Below are 20837 nucleotides of genomic sequence, written 5' to 3'. Positions count from 1 at the left end.
ATGGACCCTAATGATGTGACCAAAACGTGTTACTTTCAGCAAAAATGTATCCAATGAGCAGGTGGCAGGATATTCTCCCAGGGGAAGCGCAAGACGTCTTTCAGGGGAAGATATAATTCATGAATACAACACTAAACTCACTATTCTCCCAAAATCCTGCTTCCATTTGCCAATACTGGAAGCAATGTAACGCTTTGCAGAGATATGCAAATATACTTCTCCGAATAAAAGGACTTCTGTGCCTACAAGAGCCATGAAACTTAGCAAGCATATTAAAGACTAAAGAAGACTTCAAACTAAGAAGATATAAACCCCATATTTGATCATAAGACATATAGCTTTGCACTTTGTCATGCAGATGTGTCAGTAGCATAACGAAACGTGTGGGGGCCCTCCTGCAAAGTAGCTGAAGGGGGCCCCCTTGGCCCAGTCAGGAGCCCACCGCCCGTGCACAGGATACTGTGCGGAGGGGGTGCCCTGGAGCCCGGGGGCCCGCCTGTACCACTGGGGCTGCGGGGCCCTTTGTTCGCCACTGAGATATATACAAAAAAAACTACAATACATAGGAACATATGATTACGTTTTTACAGTAAGTTTCTTCTAGTAATTGCAATGCAGAGAGAACCTGATACATACAATTATTCTATTCGTATGTCAGTGCTAAATGTGTAGAAAAAATAAACAATTAAGTGCAGTGGCCTGACGTTTTTCGTAGGACCATGCCACTGTGGCTGCTGAATGTCAGGATTGAGGAATACCCAAGCTTGCCTAGTCGGTATTCCATTTTATTCCACTTTCTTCTACCACACTACATGCCCTGTCTATTTATGTGTATTTCTTTTCAAACGGAACACTTTCACTCACATGGATTTTCTTTGAGCTACCTAGGACACTTATTATTAACTCTACTGAATTAAACACAATTATTTATGTATTTTGAAACAATAGCGAGATCATTATTTTTTCCTAAGTCAGTGAAGGGTGAGTTCTGAGGAAATTCTTAATGAAAAAGTGTCTCACAGCAAAGAAGCTTGAACCCTAAATTATTTACCACCCCATCGTCTGAGATTAGTTTTCTGGATGGCAATAAGGTAATACTTTAGAAACCTTGGGCCTTGGGTGACAGTGTATTTTGTAAATTTGTTTGACAGAAAAAAGGTCCTGAATTGTTATAAATCGTGTATGTCATCCATGCTGCTTTTAAACACAATACACATATGGACCTTATGAACCGTTTGCCAGTAAATTTGATCCATATGGGGAGTTACACGCTCAAAACTTTTGTAAATTAAAGATGAATCTCACTGTAACAGAACTAGTTGTAAATTGCAAATGTTCTTTTCAAGGAGTCCAAGGTAGAGTAGCAAACGTCTAGCCATGATTGGATGACAGCATTGGCCCCATTAATCGTTTGAGAGAATGTAAGGAAGGGAAACATTAGTTTGAAGACTCGTAGATTGAAAAAATACTCTTGCAAGATCTTTTTAGTTCATGTTGTTATATTCGTCTTTGTCTCTCTCTGTTCTGCCAGTCTCACAAACTAAGTCTGATGATGAAAAATGTGCCACGGTCCCAAAAAAATGAGTCTGTCTGGTAGCCTACCTTAATTTCATCTCCAAAATATCGTTGACAAAGCACCAAGGACTAAAATATGAACACAGTAAGTGTATCTAGATAAGTACAGGTTTACTTTACTTGATTCTACGTCTATGTCCTTGACAATACATATCTTCAAGGCACAGAGATATAGAGTTAAGAATAGTTCAGCTATACTTCCCTATTGGCAATTACAGTCGTGCTGTTTTGGTCCTTCATTCTTTCACCACAATATTTTGGTAGCCTGATATTTCTGAAGTTGATATTTCAACTTAAAACCCTCCAGCTCCAACCACTGCCACAAATTAAGCACTTTCCTAAGCACTCCCAAATTTGTGAGATAAGGAAACAGAGGGACATTTTGTATCTTCTAAACACACTATTCAGACAAAAGTGAAGGCCAGTCATAGCGGTCATTACCACCCCAAGAGGTAGGCTGCAAATCCACCAGTCTGACAAAGGTTCTCATCTCACATCAATAGTAGCCCTGGCAAAAATGCTAAAACCAACTCGCTACCTTCCCATCCTCGCTCGATCTCGCCCTTTCTGTCCATCCATTTGCTCCCTTTCTGGTCTCTTTCTCTACACCTTTTTCCTTTTCTCTCTCTTAAAGCTGTCCGGCACTTGCATCAGTTAACCTTGGGGAAAGTGACTGCTCTCCACTGTCTCCAGTCCACCAGGAAAATGCCCAATAGAATTAAAACCAGGCCGGCCCTACTGATCACACGTGACACGCATAGCTGCAAAGTTTCCCCATGCACATGCTTGATGTGCTGCTCAATTTCAGGTTATTTTCTTTGAATTGTGAGATTTGCAGTCCTGTTTTATAATGCAATAATCAAGACTACAATTCCCAGAATTCAAAGAAAAAACCTTGCGTGGAGTAACACATCACTCATGGACCTGGGAAACTTGGCAGGGCTGGACAAGGTGGTCTGAGCAGGAAAGCTGTATGTCAGACGGCCCACCCTATGTGCAGGAGACAGGACAGGAGAAAGCCTGGCGCCAAGAACCCTCAGTGAGCAACTTCTCTGCCCTCAAATCAGCCATGCACAAACATCACCAGCTCATCCGGACCACCAAACGATCCTTCTACAAAGAACGCATAGACGACAACGCACACAACAGCAAGGAACTTTTTGCCATCATCAAAGAACTCACCAAACCCAAATCCTGTGCCATCGACCCTCCACACTCCCAAGACCTCTGCAACTCCCTCTCCAACTACTTCCACCGCAAGATCGCAGACATACACAACAGCTTCATATCATCATCACCCACCATCACCACCACCGACTCAATCAACACCACAGCACCCTGCCGCACCAACATACTGAACACCTAGACCCTCACCAACTATGAAGAAACCGGCAAAACCATGAGCTCCATCCACTCAGGCTCCCCTACAGACCCTTGCCCCCACCACATCTTCAACAAGGCCAGCCAAATCATCGTTCCCGAGCTCCGGGCCATCATCAACAGCTCCTTCGAGACCGCAACCTTCCCAGATATTTGGAAAGACGCCGAAGTCAATGCTCTTCTCAAAAAACCCAAAGCAGCCCCTGAAGACCTCACAAACTACCGACCTATCTCTCTACTCCCCTTCCCCATGAAGGTCATAGAGAAAATAGTAAACGAACAACTGTCTCGCTTCCTGGAAGACAACAACATACTCAACATCTCCCAGTCTGGATTCCACAAAAACCACAGCACCCAGACTGCCCTCATCGCCTGCACAGACGACATCAGGACCAGATTGGACAAGGGCGAAACCGTCGCCCTCATCCTCCTAGACCTCTCCACAGCTTTCGACACCATATGCCACCAAACCCTTCGCACACGCCTCTTCGACACCGGAATTCGCCACAAAGCCCTGGACTGGCTCACCTCCTTCCTCTCTGAAAGAACCCAAAGAGTTTGCCTCCCTCCTTTCCGGTCTACAGCCACCAAGACCATCTGTGGGGTCCCCCAAGGATCCTCCCTCAGCCCCACCCCTTTCAATATATACATGGCTCCACTCACCAGCATCATCCGCCCACGGCCTCACCATCATTTCATACGCTGACGACACCCAGCTCATCATCTCCCTCACGAGGAACCCATCTACCACCAAGAATAACCTACACGCTGGACTCCTCACCATCGCTAACTGAATGACAGCAAGCCACCTCAAATTGAACTCAGAAAAAACGAGATCATAATCTTCGGTCCCAACAAGACAGCATGAAACGACTCTTGGTGCCCACCACCCTAGGACTACCCCCAACACCCACCACCCATGCATGCAATCTCGGCATGATACTGGACTCATCTCTCTCCATGACTCAGCAAATCAACGCCATATCATCCTCCTGCTTCAACACCCTCCGCATGCTACGCAAGACTTTCAAATGGATTCCTTTAGAAACAAGAAGAACGGTCACCCACGCCCTCATAAGCAGCAGACTGGACTACGGCAACGCCCTCTACGCAGGGACTACAGCCAAGCTTCAGAGAAAACTCCAGCGCATCCAGAACACAGCCGCACGTCTCATCCTAAAGCTCCCTCGCCACGAACACATCTCCGCCCACCTCAGATCCCTTCACTGGCTGCCCATCAACAAAAGGATCATTTTCAAAATCCTTGTCCACGCTCACAAAGCCCTCCACGACACCGGACCGGCCTACCTCAACGAACGAATCAACTTCCACAACCCAACTCGACAGCTCCGCTCCGCCAACCTTTCCCTTGAAACAGTCCCCTGCATCCAACGCACCACCTCTGGCAGCAGATCGTTCTCCCACCTCGCCGCCAAAACCTGGAACTCCCTCCCCACCAACCTACGCAAGACCCAGGACCTCCTAACTTTCAGAAACCACCTCAAAACATGGCTTTTCAAGCAGTAATACTCCCCCCCCGACCCCCAGCGCCTTGAGACCCTACTGGTTGAGTAGTGCGCTTATGAAATTTGATTGATTTTTTGATTGATTGCTGTGCTGACCTGGCAGCCCAGTGGAGGACGGCCCCCCTGGGCGTAGGTTTCTGACAGCACAGAGAGCTACATGCATGCCAAGTCACCCGCTTCAGGCGGAAGGCTCTCGATTTTTAAATCCAAAACTGGCTTTATCTTAGCTGTATCTAACCTAAAAATGACTCTGTTTTAATGTTAGTCAATGGGGAGAAATAAATGACCCCGATTTTTGTGTCACTTTCTCGCTCTTAGGGAGTGTTGGCATGTACGGCGGTGGGGTTCCGTCGTTAGAAACCCGCTGGGTTTCCATACCTTTTAAGTGAGGTACGGGAAATGTGGGGTTGGTGTGGCGGGGTTCGGAGGCGGACATCCGCTCCTACACACGCAAAATAATCACCTTTGTTATTTTTATTACATAGTAACTTAAGCAGTGGATCACGCAACTTGTGTTTGTTTTTCGAGCGTTTGGACGTTCTCTTCTGATCGAACAGCCCCAGAATCCCACCCCAACTCGTGTTCTCTTTATTCCCTTTCTCGAAAGAATCAAATCGGACCCTGCAACTGTAAATTAAACATTCCTTGCCGTTTAGGTCCATTGACCGAAGCTATGTTCCGTCATAGGAAGAGGTCATGCGCTGCTCTCTAGTGGCAGACATTGAGAACTGCGGCTAAAGCCATGGACTGGGTGAATTTACCACGGTGGCAATTGCTTTGCTGTCAAATGAATGACGTTTTTCCCCAGGCCTTTCACGCCGTTTACCAAACAAGGGACGCATTATTCAGTAAAGGTTCCACCCGAATTACACATTGTTTTGTTGCGATTCCCATATTTGTCAAGTTCGCATTCATTTGCATTGTAGCTTTATCCTTATTACATTAGCTGACAAGAGAGCAGCATGAAACCTTTTGGTATAAATGTATTTGGTGAGGTAAACACATAACATAAGTGCTAGGAATGTTTAACTTTTATTCTAAAAACAAGTGCATTTTGCTGAGAGTCACATAGTTGGTTGAGGCGTTTACGCTTTTGGTGTTGTTGATTAATTGACGTTCACGCTTTTATCCTTGAAATCTGGTATAAAATAACTAGTTTCCATGGCAGGACCACCCTGTTCTATCAGTCTGCTCTCTGGGAGCCCTGTAACTCTGTCTGGGCCCAATGCTCCAGTAGATCACGCCCAAGTGTCCGTTAATTGGCATTAGGCCAACGTTGCTATGAAGTCAGGTCTTTCAGGAGGTTGAACTGAGCCCAGAAAGAGAAAATCAGCATTTTAAACCCCTCTCGTTAAATAGAAATTCAGTTATTGCATTCAAATTACTAATTCCTTTTTAAAATGGTAAAAAGAAATAGGCTGGTGGGTGGAAGGAAATAGCAGTAAGAAATATTGGAGTATTATGACAGACGGTGAGTCTAATTTATTGTGACTAACTTACAAATCTCTTTGCTTCCCAGGCCAAAGACAGTGACGATGATGATGAGGTGGTGCACGTGGACCGAGATCACTTTATGGACGAGTTCTTTGAACAGGTGAGGATGAGAGTACCAGATGAATATTCTCGGCTGGTCCTATGTGACCTTCATCGAACCCCTGACTTATTTCAAAGTGTTAGGATTTTAGGTTTGCCAGATCTGTGGGGGTGTGGATGGATGACTTTATTGTTTTGAGGCTTCATGGTGGAGATCAGGCCTATGCAGGGTTGTGTGCTTTCTGTCCCCTCGTGGGGCTCTGCTTTGGCAGCATGCTTTTTCTCGTTTGAACGCCTGACAGAGGAGGTAGGCACCTGCAGGGCAGAATGCCTTTTTAGGTCTTATCTACAAGACAGCACGCGCTGTCCGGTTGCGACGGACATAATATGGGCCAACCAATAACTCTCGGTGGGCTCACAGTCTTCCCATAGCTTACCCTTGGGTAGCTTCATTGTCACTCTCATTTGCTAGCTTCCTGTTCAGTGGCTTGCCTTCCTCTTCTTGTGCTTGTGTCTGCCCTGGATCTAGCCTCTTAACCATCCTTTAGATTTACTGACTTGCTTTCTTCCAGTGTTCACTTTTAAGGAAGTATATTTTAAAATGGTTGCTTAAGCGCTCCATGAGAGCACGTGAGTTTTCCCGCTCCATGTGCTCCCCCACCCTGCCAAATATTCGGACCCCCGCACTCCTTATTTCGCTCCACATTGGGCGATTCTCCCCCTGCGTCCAATGTTGCTCTCTCTATTATGTCCTACTTTCCCCACCCAGCTTTATTTTTATTAAATCAATCCCGCCTTCCTGTTGCTTCCCCCAGCTGCTCCTCCATTACCTCCCCACTGACCTTTTTTTAATATATTTTAATTTTTGGGGGCAGAGCAGGCAGCAAAATTAATGCCAGTCTCTCCAACTAACACTTTCTAGGTAGCTAAACTTACTGATCCACTATGGATTGATACACAAATAGTGCTCACATCATTTCGTAGGTGTGTCATGCATGGTTACGCATGTGTGTGCTTGAGTGGAATCACAAATGTGCTCATCTATGAAATGGCACGGGGATGTGTCATCAATCCTTTTTTTCATTTTCTGTGATGCTGCACAAAATCAGCAAAAATATTTTTTGTTGCTAGTGCTGCAAATGTGACCAAACAACATTGGCAAAGCCAATGGCTCAGAAAGCCGAGACCTATTGACTTTGCCAAAGCTTGTTCAGTCCTCTGAAGCCCTGCAGACAAATCCAGAAGCCGCAGGAAAGTACAGCTTTTTCAAAAGTTTTACTCACCTGATGCCAGCTCTCACGTCTGGCTGCAGACTGCCACCTGGTGCAGGTCTGGTTTTTGGAGCAGCATGTTTACTACATATTTATAGTAAACAGCTTATTAGTATATCTATAATAAAGAGAGTATGCGGATTACCTGTTTACTACGCCCACGGTAAACAGTCTGTGTGTTACAGAGGCTTTCCTGGCAGAGAGAAGGATGTGCTGCCCATTGGTTGTGACTGGTGGTAGATAAGTAAAATGTAAAAGAAATCTTATGTTTTCTGGAGGATATCTGCCCTCTGCCACAGGACTTCATGGGTGGAGTTGAGAACAGGAAATACCTACTGTTTCGCAGAGCCTGCCCTACCCACAAGAATTAAAAAAATAATAGAAACCTACCCTCAGGATTCCTGGATTCCGATGCACGGATCAAAAAATAAAATAAAAAATAAAAACTCGCACTGCCTTATGGGGCCCACCCCTCTAATCAGGATCTTGTGGTAAAACTTTTGTTAGTTTCCAAGAAAATTTAACTTTCGGTCACAATCGGTGATAAGAGGTAGAATCTTATGGAATACTCACCAACCCCCCTGGAACCATTCAATCTCCTCCAAAAAGTTGGCAGGCCCCAAAGTGTGGTTTTAAAAATGTCCTTCCAGACCTAATAGCAACATGTCATTGTCACGGATGTGGTTTGTTTTTGTCCCAACTACCCAGCGGCTGATAACATGGAGAATTCCATGATCACTTAGGATATTATTATAGCCAACACTAGCTTTAATAATATCCATAGATGAATCCCTATAGATGAGACCTATATAATCACAGCCTACACCCTCTTCGGCACCCCTGTATTTGGATAGGGAAAATAAACAAAAATTCACACGCCTTAAGCGCCTGGAGAGGATGATTTGTTACTGTGAAAAATCAGTTTGTGGTGCTAGAATCAACTTATTTTATAGCAAATTTAATAAGGCCTAAAGTAAAATCAAAGAGGCCTTTGACTTTCTGAAAAAACAACTTAAGGATCGGACATGTTGCCATATCTCATGCGCAACATCACAGTCATTGTATGATCACCCCGGCCTATATTGCACCACCCAAAGTCATCCTTAGAAACAACACGAGTGATATGCAACTCATTGATTTTACACCTATTGAAGAATCGTTTGCATTTCAGAAACTGGCCACACTAAAGCCGGGTTCCCCAACCAACCCTTGTACTTCCAACTTACATTCTGGCAATCTTTCTTTGCCCCTTCATTTTTTTTTATAACCTGTTGCCTAACTCTGGCATCGTACCAGATTATTACAAACATGCATCAGTTTTTCAGCTACTAAAAATCTTCTTCAGAATCCAAGCTTATATCCAGTTGTAGGCCTATGTTCTTGCTTCTGGCTCCAATCAAAAATCGTGGAAACCCATGGAATTCCGAGCACTTTCTTTTCTAAAAAGCCTACACTTACTGTGATTTCCATCAGTGCGGCCTCAAAGCAGGTTTCTCTGTAGAATCAGTCCTGGTGACAGTACTCAACGAAATCAGACGTACCCTGTATGCTGGCTGTTAGAAATGGGGTCTTTGGTTGACAGTCAGGTTACCCCCGTTCAAGCAAGGACCCTCACTCTAGTCAGGGTAAAAGAGAATCACCCTCAGCTAACCCCTGCTTCTCCCCTTGGTAGCTTGGCAGAGCAGTAGGCTTAACTTCAGAGTGCTAGATGTAAAGTATTTGTACCAACACACACAGTAACTTAATGAAAACACTACAAAATTACACAAAACAGGTTTAGAAAAATAAGAAATATTTATCTAAACAAGACCAAAACGACAAAAATCCACTATACACAAGTCAAGTTATCAATAAAAATGCAAAAAGAGTCTTTAAGTAGTATTAAACACACACTAGCGCTGCTAGCGCGAAAGTGTACCTGGTGTGCATCAAAAATAACCCCGCACGGGCGGGTGTGGGTCAAAAATAACTCCGCACGGCGGTACGTGAGTTGGAAATCCAACCGCACGATGATCCGAAATCCCCGCAGCGCAGATTGTGATCTCCCAGCCTCCGTCAGCGAAGCTGCGTGTCATTTCTCCTGCTCCGTGCGTCGATTCTTCAGTCGCGTTTCCTGTGAGAGTCGTTTTCTCAGCTGCGGAGCCGGTGGCGTGTCGTTTTTTCAGCCGCAGATCGGAGTCGCATCAATCTTTTCCCCGCACGGCGCTCTGTGCATGGATTTCCTTGTCTTTAGGCTGCCAGCTTCTCCTTTCATGGTCCCAGGAACTGGATGGGCACCACAGGGCAGAGTAGGAGTCTCTCCAGAGACTCCAGGTGCTTGCAGAGAGAAGTCTTTGCTGTCCCTGAGACTTCAAACAACAGGAGGCAAGCTCTAGATCAAGCCCTTGGAGATTTCTTCTCAAAGTGGAAGGCACACAAAGTCCAGTCTTTGCCCTCTTACTCTGGCAGAAGAAGCAACTGCAGGATAGCTCCACAAAGCACAGTCACAGGCAGGGCAGCTCTTCTTCCTCAGCTATTCAGCTCTTCTCCAGGCAGAGGTTCCTCTTGGTTCCAGAAGTGTTTCTCAAGTCTGTGGTTTTGGATGCCCTTCTTATACCCAACTTCTCCTTTGAAGTAGGCCTACTTCAAAGTAAAGTCTCTTTTGAATGTGAAATCCTGCCTTGCCCAGGCCAGGACCCAGACACTCACCAGGGGGTCGGAGACTGCATTGTGTGAGGGCAGGCAAAGCCCTTTCAGGTGTGAGTGACCACTCCTCCCCTCCCTCCTAGCACAGATGGCTCATCAGGATATGCAGGCTACACCCCAGCTCCTTTTGTGTCACTGTCTAGTGTGAGGTGTAACCAGCTCTACTGTCAAACTGACCCAGACAGGGAATCCACAAACATGCAGAGTCACAGAAATGGTATAAGCAAGAAAATGCTCACTTTCTAAAAGTGGCATTTTCAAACACACAATCTTAAAATCAACTTTACTAAAAGATGTATTTTTAAATTGTGAGCTCAGAGACCCCAGACCCCACATGTCCATCCGCTCCCAAAAGGAATCTACACTTTAATCAGATTTAAAGGTAGCCCCCATGTTAACCTATGAGAGGGACAGGCTTTGCAACAGTGAAAAACGAATTTAGCAATATTTCACTGTCAGGACATATAAAACACATGACTATATGTCCTACCTTAACCATACACTGCACCCTGCCCTTGGGGCTACCTAGGGCCTACCTTAGGGGTGTCCGACATGTAAGAAAAGGGAAGGTTTAGGCCTGGCAATTGGGTACACTTGCCAAGTCGAATTTACAGTTAAAACTGTACACACAGACACTGCAGTGGCAGGTCTGAGACATGATTACAGAGCTACTTATGTGGGTGGCACAACCAGTGCTGCAGGCCCACTAGTAGCATTTAATTTACAGGCCCTGGCACCTCTAGTGCACTTTACTAGGGACTTACTAGTAAATCAAATATGCCAATCATGGATAAACCAATTACACACAATTTACACAGATAGTATATGCACTTTAACACTGGTTAGCAGTGGTAAAGTGCTCAGAGTTTTAAAGCCAACAGCAACAGGTCAGAAAAAATAGGAGGCAGGAGGCAAAAAGATTGGGGATGACCCTGCATAAGCAGAAAAGTCCAACACAACCCCCTACCAGCCTAAAGCCAGGGGAGAACAATCAATACCTTGATGTACTTCCCTGATTGGGGCGATAGAACAAGGACCCAGGCCCACAACAGCAGGGGCATGTTCCAGTTCTACACCTTCCTGACTCCAGTCGGATCCCTCTGTCCATACTCTCAGGGCCCACTAAGCTAACCCATGGGGAACCCTTCTCCACATCTGCAGATACTATCTGTGCAGCACCTAATCTTACTTTGCTCACAGATGTATCCCACTGGGCAGATAGCACCACCAGGGCCAACACAGTGGTGTTGTCCACTCCACCCCTGGGGTGTGACTCTCGTCCCTTCCCCAGGGGCAACTCTGTCCACCAGGACAGCAAGACACGGTGGCCCCGGACAACTGTCAGGGATGAGAGCCCGACTTCAGGCCTCTCCAACCACTGTGACTGCAGAGAGTGGGGGGCGGTGGCCCCAGGTGCCTGGCACCCTTTGATCACTCTCTCTTCCACCAGGTCAGGGATGACAACCTGACCCTGGTCCTCCCCTCTGGGACTCTGTACCCTCCCTGCAGGAGCGGCACCACCAGAGTCCAAAATTGTCAGGGTGCTTGTAGAAGCAGTCCTGCACAATTCTGCACAATTCTTCTACCAGTGCAGGGATGTTAACCTGCAACTGGTCCTCCAACCTGGGGTCTGTACCTTCAGGTTGCACTAGGGCCATGGGTGAGGCTTCCCTCCCCCTGCCCTCCCTTCTGGGGTCCTGCACCCCCCAACTAGGAGTGGCCCCCCCAGAAGACAACATGGTAGGAGCACTGTTAGCAGTAGCCCTTTCCTCCAGGTCAGAGGGGAACACCCTGAACCTGGTCTTCGAGTCTAGGGTCTGTACCCTCAGACTGGCGCACCAGGACTTCCTTGGGAGTGCACCTACCCCCCATCAGGTCAGAGTTTACCCCCGAACCTGATCATTCTACCCAGAGTCGCCACACCACCACACAGCGGTTGAACAATTGCCTGGCACACCAGGACTTCTGGGGGGGCACACTTAACCCCCTCAAGGGACACACCGTCCCCAAGGGCCACACAAGAGTCTGGCTGGTGCAGTTCTCCTGACCTCTGCCCATCTGATAGAGTCTGGATTCCCCCCAACCCAGAAATGGTCTCAACATTCCTGGGGGGTCTGCTCTCAGAGCTAACCCCTGACCCTCCAGGTTCTCCACTGGGGTCCGCAACCCCCTCTCAACCCTCTGTCTGGACTTCTGCACCCCCTCACTAGGAGTGGTACTGCCAGACACCAGAACTGGTGGGACGTTGGCTACAGCCACCCCCCAAGTTCTCCTGAAACTATGGGATCTCCCTCAACAGATGGCCCTATGGTACAGGCTAGGCTTCCCTCCTGGAGTTCCCTCATGGAACCCTCCAGGACCAGGGACCGGATCTCGGGCACCTTGGGCCTCAGCCCATCCCCATTCCCTCTCCTCGGAGACTGGACATGGGGTCCCTCACCCATCCCACTACACTGGGACCTACCTGTGACACTACAATCCTTCCCTACCTCACCTGGTTGGGAAATACCTAGACCACTTCTCTCAGGAGCACCCCCAAATGCCTCTTCAGACTCTCTGGTACTCACCCAGAGGTCTGCCTCCAGTGTAAGTTCCCTGGGGTCAGAGAACTCACACTCCACCTGGTCCTCCAACCTGGGGTCTGTACCTTCAGGTTGCACTAGGGCCAGGGGTGAGGCTTCCCTCCCCGTGCCCTCCCTTCTGGGGTCCTGCACCCCCCAACTATGAGTGCCCCCCCAGAAGACAACATGGTAGGGGCACTGTTAGCAGTAGCCCCTTCCTCCAGGTCAGGGGGGACACCCTGAACCTGGTCTTCGAGTCCAGGGTCTGTACCCTCAGACTGGCGCACCAGGACTTCCTTGGGAGCGCACCTACCCCCCATCAGGTCAGAGTTTACCCCCTGAACCTGATCATTCTACCCAGAGTCACCACACTGCGGTTGAACCATTGCCTGGCACACCAGGACTTCTAGGGGGGCACACTTAACCCCCTCAAGGGACACACCGTCCCCAAGGGCCACACAAGAGTCTGGCTGGTGCAGTTCTCCTGACCTCTGCCCATCTGATAGAGTCTGGATTCCCCCCAACCCAGAAATGGTCTCACCATTCCTGGGGGGTCTGCTCTCAGAGCTAACCCCTGACCCTCCAGGTTCTCCACTGGGGTCCGCAACCCCCTCTCAACCCTCTGTCTGGGCTTCTGCACCCCCTCACTAGGAGTGGTACTGCCAGACACCAGAACTGGTGGGACGTTGGCTACAGCTACCCCCCCAAGTTCTCCTGACACTATGGGATCTCCCTCAACAGATGGCCCTATGGTACAGGCTAGGCTTCCCTCCTGGTGTTCCCTCATGGAACCCTCCAGGACCAGGGACCAGATCTCGGGCACCTTGGGCCTCAGCCCATCCCCGTTCCCTCTCCTCGGAGACTGGACTTGGGGGCCCGCACCCATCCCACTACACTGGGACCTACCTGTGACACTACAATCCTTCCCTTCCTCACCTGGTTGGGAAATACCTAGACCACTTCTCTCTGGAGCACCCCCAAATGCCTCTTCAGACTCTCTGGTACTCACCCAGAGGTCTGCCTCCAGTGTAAGTTCCTTGGGGTCAGAGAACTCACACTCCACCTGGTGTTGGTGTAGCTCTGTAAAATAAGGACTAGACATATGCTCTCCAGCAATTACATCACTCAGCCCCTCACATGAATTAACCAAAGTACCCTTAACCCAACCATCCAGTGACTCAGCCTTGAAAAAGCACCCCACATAACCCTCCTGAGACTGGTGAGACAGTACCTGACTGTCCCTGACACTCAATCCACACTCTTCTGGAATGTCTTCACACTCCATAACTAGGACTTCTATCTGGGAGGAACCCCTCTCCCTGTCACTCTCACCTAGAGTCAGTAGAGTGTCCCTCCCACCAGTAGGAATATGACTCCCCATGCCAGTTCCCCAATCCACCTCAGGGACCCTGTGCATCACTGGAGCTACCTCATACCCCTGAACCTCCTGGTGTGTGTTAACTCCCTCCTTCAAGTAGGGCACCATATCTCTGGGCATGTGCACTTCTTCAGCAGCACTGGACATAAAATGGTTGCTGCCACCATTCCAGCTGGACTCAGCCCTTATGACTTCCAGCTCCTTCATTTTGAGCTCATAAGCTCAAATCCTCTTTTTAATCTCTAAGTCCCTCCTCATTTCTTCCAACTCCTTCTCCCTTTGCATCCTCAACTCCTTGAACTTCAACCGGCGAGCCCTCTCTGCCTGTCTGTCCTGTAACTCTTCAGGAGCCAGACCCTTGGGTGACACCCTGCTTCCCCTGCTGGGACCCTCCCCCCAGACGTAACAGGTACCTCCACTACACCACTGTGTATCCTCTGCACTTCCCCACCCACATTCTCCACCCCTGTGTGCCCTCCAGCCTTCTTGACTGTCACCCAGGCCCTCTGTGCCTTTGGCAGCTGCTCTCAGTGAGACAGTCAAGATCTTTAAGGAACTGTTTCAATTGAGCAACTGAGTACTCCTTTAGTTTCTCTATTCCAAACACAGCTCCAGCTGTTGCATCTCCAGATTGAGACATGATGGTCACAAGTGCAAAGTTCCAAGGGCAGAAAATAAGTTCCCAATGAAGTAAAAAGAATCAGTCAAGGGATCAGCAAAATCATGGAAGTAGAACAAAAAGGAGTCCTTAAGAGAAAAAGCAAAAGATCACCAAACAAGTAGTATGTGGTCACGTAGTGGTCTGAACTCAAAGAGTAGTGTACACTTAATCACTGTATGCCAAGTACAAATACAAGTCCAAATCTCAACCGCTGATCACCAATGTTAGAAATGGGGTCTTTGGTTGACAGTCAGGTTATCCCCTGTTCAAGCAAGGACCCTCACTCTAGTCAGGGTAAAAGAGAATCACCCTCAGCTAACCCCTGCTTACCCCCTTGGTAGCTTGGCGGAGCAGTAGGCTTAACTTCAGAGTGCTAGATGTAAAGTATTTGTACCAACACACACAGTAACTTAATGAAAACACTACAAAATTACAACACAGGTTTAGAAAAATAGGAAATATTTATCTAAACAAAACAAGACCAAAACGACATAAATCCACCATACACAAGTCAAGTTATCAATAAAAATGCAAAAAGAGTCAAAGTAGTATTAAACACACACTAGCGCTGCTAGCGTGAAATTGTACCTGGTGTGTGCCAAAAATAACCCCGCACGGGCGGGTGTGCGTCAAAAATAACTCCGCACGGCAGTACGTGAGTCGGAAATCCAACCGCACGATGATCCGAAATCCCCGCAGTGCAGGTTGTGATCTCCGAGCCTCCGTCAGCGAAGCTTCACCTAGTTTCTCCTGCTCCGTGGGTCGATTCTTCGGTCGCGTTTCCTGCGAGCGTAGTTTTCTCAGCTGTGGAGCCGGCGGCACGTCGTTTTTTCAGCCGCAGATCGGAGTCGCGTCAATCTTTTCCCCGCACGGCGCTCTGTGCGTGGATTTCCTTGTCTTTAGGCTGCCAGCTTCTCCTTTCAGGGTCCCAGGAACTGGAAGGGCACCACAGGGCAGAGTAGGAGTCTCTCCAGAGACTCCAGGTGCTGGCAGAGAGAAGTCTTTGCTGTCCCTGAGACTTCAAACAACAGGAGGCAAGCTCTAGATCAAGCCCTTGGAGATTTCTTATCAAGATGGAAGGCACACAAAGTCTAGTCTTTGCCCTCTTACTCTGGCAGAAGCAGCAACTGCAGGATAGCTCTACAAAGCACAGTCACAGGCAGGGCAGCTCTTCTTCCTCAGCTATTCAGCTCTTCTCCAGGCCGAGGTTCCTCTTGGTTCCAGAAGTGTTTCTCAAGTCTGTGGTTTTGGGTGCCCTTCTTATACCCAATTTCTCCTTTGAAGTAGGCCTACTTCAAAGTAAAGTCTCTTGAATGTGAAATCTTGCCTTGCCCAGGCCAGGACCCAGACACTCACCAGGGGGTCGGAGACTGCATTGTGTGAGGGCAGGCAAAGCCCTTTCAGGTGTGAGTGACCACTCCTCCTCTCCCTCCTAGCACAGATGGCTAATCAGGATATGCAGGCTACACCCCAGCTCCCTTTGTGTCACTGTCTAGTGTGAGGTACAACCAGCCCAACTGTCAAACTGACCCAGACAGGGAATTCACAAACAGGCAGAGTCACAGAAATGGTATAAGCAAGAAAATGCTCACTTTCTAAAAGTGGCATCTTTACTAAAAGATGTATTTTTAAATTGTGAGCTCAGAGACCCCAAACTCCACATGTCCATCCGCTCCCAAAGGGAATCTACACTTTAATCAGATTTAAAGGTAGCCCCCATGTTAACCTATGAGAGGGACAGGCCTTACAACAGTGAAAAACGAATTTAGCAATATTTCACTGTCAGGACATATAAAACACATTACTATATGTCCTACCTTAACCATACACTGCACCCTGCCCTTGGGGCTACCTAGGGCCTACCTTAGGGGTGCCTTACATGTAAGAAAAGGGAGGTTTAGGCCTGGCAAGTGGGCACACTTGCCAAGTCGAATTTACAGTTAAAACTGCACACACAGACACTGCAGTGGCAGGTCTGAGATATGATTACAAAGCTACTTATGTGGGTGGCACAACCAGTGCTACAGGCCCACTAGTAGCATTTGATTTACAGGCCCTGGCACCTCTAGTGCACTTTACTAGGGACTTACTAGTAAATCAAATATGCCAATCACGGATAAACCAATTACATACAATTTACACAGATAGCATGTGCACTTTAGCACTGGTTAGCAGTGGTAAAGTGCTCAGAGTTCAAAAGCCAACAACAACAGGTCAGAAAAAATAGGAGGCAGGAGGCAAAAAGATTGGGGATGACCCTGCATAAGCAAAAAAGTCCAACACTGGCAATGGTTTTCTACTCCATACTTCTGGAGCTGGCAGGCATGAGGGGCTAGCCTTTAAGTGGTTTAGCTTCTTTCTCACACACAGAACTCAAACTGTCCCACTAGACTATAAGATGGTAAACCTCTGGACTCAGTACTGAGTCCTTGACTATAATGTGGCATACCTCTGGACTCAGTACTGAGTCCTTGACTATAATGTGGCATACCTTTGGGCTCAGTACCCTGTCCTGGAATATAATGTGGCATACCTCTGGGCTCAGTACCGAGTCCTAGGCTACAATGTGGCATACCTATGGGCTCAGTACCCAGTCCTAGAATATAATGTGGCATACCTTTGGGCTCAGTACCCTGTCCTGGAATATAATGTGGCATACCTTTGGGCTCAGTACCCTGTCCTGGAATATAATGTGGCATACCTCTGGGCTCAGTACCGAGTCCTAGGCTACAATGTGGCATAACTGGGCTCAATACCGAGTACCGAGTCTTAGACTATAAGGTAGCATACCTCTGAGCTCAGTACTCAGCCCCACTTTGTTCAGTCTTTATCTTGTGCCTTTAGCTGACATGATTGACTCCTTTGGGTTCCTCTGCTTCTATGCCAATGACACCCATTGGATTGTCATACTGAAAGGTAATTAACCATAAATTAAGTTACTTTTTAAACAATGTATGCTGAAAGTTGTAGAATGAATGAACTCTAATTCTTTAGTTCTCAAATCATCAGAAACAGAGGTCTTAGTCTTTGGTGATAATTCCACCTGGAACAGTGTCTGGTAGACACCGATCTTGGCTCTTACCCAGTCCCTCTGCTCATGACCTAGGTATCCTCTTGGATACCCACTTGGCTTTTCAAGAGCAAATCTCTAAACCCACCTCCTCATGCTTCTTTCTCTTTAAGGTTCTCAAGAAAACCTGTAGTCTCCTGCCTATTGATTCTTGGAAACCTTAGTCCAAGCTTCTAGATTGTTGAGGTTGGGCTACTGTAAACGGTTCTATCTGAGGCTCTCAAAAAAGAACTTCACAGGCTTCGGACTATGCAAAATGCTGCGGCTGCGTACTCCTTCGTCTAAAACACTACCACTCAAATTCCCAACATCTTTGCTTTGTCCAGAGATGTTGCTACCGTGCCACAAATAATCAAGGCCTGAAAACCCAAGGAACATGTTCCCCACCCGTGAGTTCGGGCGAGGCCACCACTGCTACGGTCTCTCTAACAAAGAACAGCACTGGAGGAGGAAGATCCTTTCCATTTCTAACTTTCACTGTGGAGTAAGCTGCCGACCTCTCGCCGCATCCTAGTGTCCAATTTACTTTTTAGGAAACACCTAAAAGCGCATCTTTTTGCTTTATGAATCAGTGGCCCCGTGAGGTAACACACAGCACCAGGTCACCCCGTCTGCGGTAGAGGCTACACCTGGCTAAACGCGCAATGAATCGACCTGCATGTCCCCAACTTAGTTGCCAACAAGGCATGCAGCCTGTTGCTGCATCAGTGCACCCCCATCCTGCAGAGGTCTCCATTTCCTTTTTTAGCCAATGAGATCACACGGAGCTAATCTCTGACACCAGTAATATTCACCTCAGCGCCCCATCTTCACCATCACTCCTGACCTGAAGGATAATCACTACTGTGAACCTGCGGCAGAGGCACCATGGGAGGCACCATGGTTTCTTTCCCACTGGGCTGTGCCTGTCTAGACTTTCCCTCTGTTACATCGCTGCCTAGCTGCGAAAATGGCTACTGCAGTTTAAGACGGCACGCAACCAAAATGCACATTTATGAGCGACCCATGACTGAGGGTAGCTTCTGGTTACTCTCCCTTGTCTGATTGATTGTTGGCCACTTGCCCCATGTGCTTTACCTGCTCTGAAGCTGGGATAAGTGCTTATTTGTGAAGCCTGTCCTCCTTGTGAATGCGAAGGGACCCTCTGGTGACCATGAGGTTCCACAAAGAATGCTTGAGCAGGACTCAGCCACTTCACAAGCGTCGCTGGCATACCGATAAGGAATCAACCGGATGCTTTTAAAAGACAACGCTGACCATAAACGCTTTGTTTGAAGTGTTAAATATTGTACTATAAGAAAATTTAAAAAAGCACTGTGAGAATCATCATGTTTCGAACGTCTTATAGGGCTTACAGACAGAAAATAACAAGCAGTGGCAAAGCCAATATATCTTACCTTTGGGGCCTACTGGCTTTTCCAAATATGAACAACATCAATAAAAAGCAACGTTTTTGCAGGTTCTGTTTTACAAAAAGAATGGCACAGGTGTGGGTGGCAAGCCCACAGCAGAATGGGAGAGGGAGTGGGTTGGGGGAAGCTGTGGAGACTGGGAGGGCATGAAGGACAGAGCAACCCTGGGGCGAAGAGAGAAGCACATAGGGAGTTAGCTGCTCATGTCGATGGGGAGAAGTGTACAAGAAAACAGCAACACAGGGCACAGTGTGGTAAGCAGGGAAGTACACAGGAGAGGGAAAGCAAGCAGCCACCAGGGAGAGACGAAAAGCAGAGTGCGTGTGTGGACATTTGGCTGGGGAGGTTGTGTGGACATGCAAGAGGGAGATAGCTGGAAAACATGCGCACTCTGATGGTGTGCTTAACCAAAAAGAAAAAAGTAGTTCCCAAAAAGTGAGCAGTGAAAGGACACAAGCCAACCAGTCAAGAGGAAGGTAAAAAGAATATGCTCCCATGGAGGGACAAACACACGATTGACAAGGAAAGCCATTGAATAAGCAGCAAGCAAATGTGAGATACAATAAACCCAAGCAATGGCAAGCAATGGACAAGTTGTAAGTCCCTGGACAATCTTTTGTTATCCCACAATAGGTGTTTGGCAACCAGATATTTTGGGCTGTCTGATAATTTCGAGCTAAAAAGCAGAGAAAAATCTGATTTGGACATTGGTTGTTGGAAGATGACTTCATCCTCCTAACCCCTTGGTGCAAGTGTTTTGCTTACTCACTCTCAGAGTTTTGTATTCCATCTGATTATTGTGGAAAAGTTAAAAGGCACTTGTGATTGTAAGCTTCTGTCCACATTTCAAAGTAGCCTCTCCACTTTGATGGCAGGCTTGGTATAAAATGTATAGATAACATGTGTAAGATAGTAAAATGTACAACAATCATTGTTGGAGGCATTAAAAGCGTTTCATAAAATATTTCTTAATTTTTTTATATTCTCACCCACAAGGACCAGAAGAACCAAGGACCAGTTATCACGTCAGATCAAACTCATGGTTGAAATGTGGATCTTGCACACAAAGGACAATAGGCTGATGTTCTGAGTGTCTAAACAAGCACTGGCAAAGACAATGGCGGTCATTCTGACCGCGGCGGTCGGCGGTCACTGCCCGCCAAGCGGTTCCCGCCGAAAGACCGCACCGAGGTCAAAAGACCGCGGCGGTCATTCCGGCTTTCCCGCTGGGCCGGCGGGCGACCGCCAGAAGACCGCCGGCCGGCCCAGTGGGACAGCCCCTTCAACGATGAAGCCGGCTCGGAATGGAGCCGGCGGAGTTGAAGGGGTGCGATGGGTGCAGTGGCACCCGTCGCGATTTTCACTGTCTGCTAAGCAGACAGTGAAAATCTTTGTGGGGCCCTGTTAGGGGGCCCCTGCACTGCCCATGCCAGCGGCATGGGCAGTGCAGGGGCCCCCAGGGGCCCCACGGCACCCGTTCCCGCCATCCTGGTTCTGGCGGTGTACACCGCCAGAAACAGGCTGGCGGTAAGGGGGTCGGAATCCCCATGGCGGTGCTGCAAGCAGCGCCGCCATGGCGGGTTCCCTGGGCCAGCGGGAAACCGGCAGGAAACCGCCGGCTCCCCTTTTCCGACCGCGGCTTTACCGCCGCGGTCAGAATCGCCCAGGAAGCACCGCCAGCCTCTTGGCGGTGCTTCAGCCGCACTCCGCCATGGCGGTCATGGACCGCCAAGGTCAGAATGACCCCCAATATGTCTTGCCTATACAAGAGCAATTGGCTTTATC

The 20837-nt window shown here is 48.0% G+C and overlaps 1 protein-coding gene across 1 annotated transcript in view; it reads left to right on the top strand.

Moving 5' to 3' along the window:
* LOC138304261 (syntaxin-1B) overlaps nt 1-20837 on the top strand; it is a 293052-nt gene that overhangs the window by 147577 nt on the left and 124638 nt on the right. The window contains exon 2 of the mRNA XM_069244180.1: nt 6001-6075. Within this exon, the coding sequence (XP_069100281.1) occupies nt 6001-6075 (75 nt within the window). The remainder of the gene's footprint in view (nt 1-6000; nt 6076-20837) is intronic.

The sequence above is a fragment of the Pleurodeles waltl genome, chromosome 7, assembly GCF_031143425.1.
Source record: "Pleurodeles waltl isolate 20211129_DDA chromosome 7, aPleWal1.hap1.20221129, whole genome shotgun sequence".
Lineage (NCBI taxonomy): Eukaryota > Metazoa > Chordata > Amphibia > Caudata > Salamandridae > Pleurodeles > Pleurodeles waltl.
The sequence above is the reverse complement of the archived record's forward strand: the minus strand, read 5'-3'. Positions and strand labels throughout refer to the sequence as shown.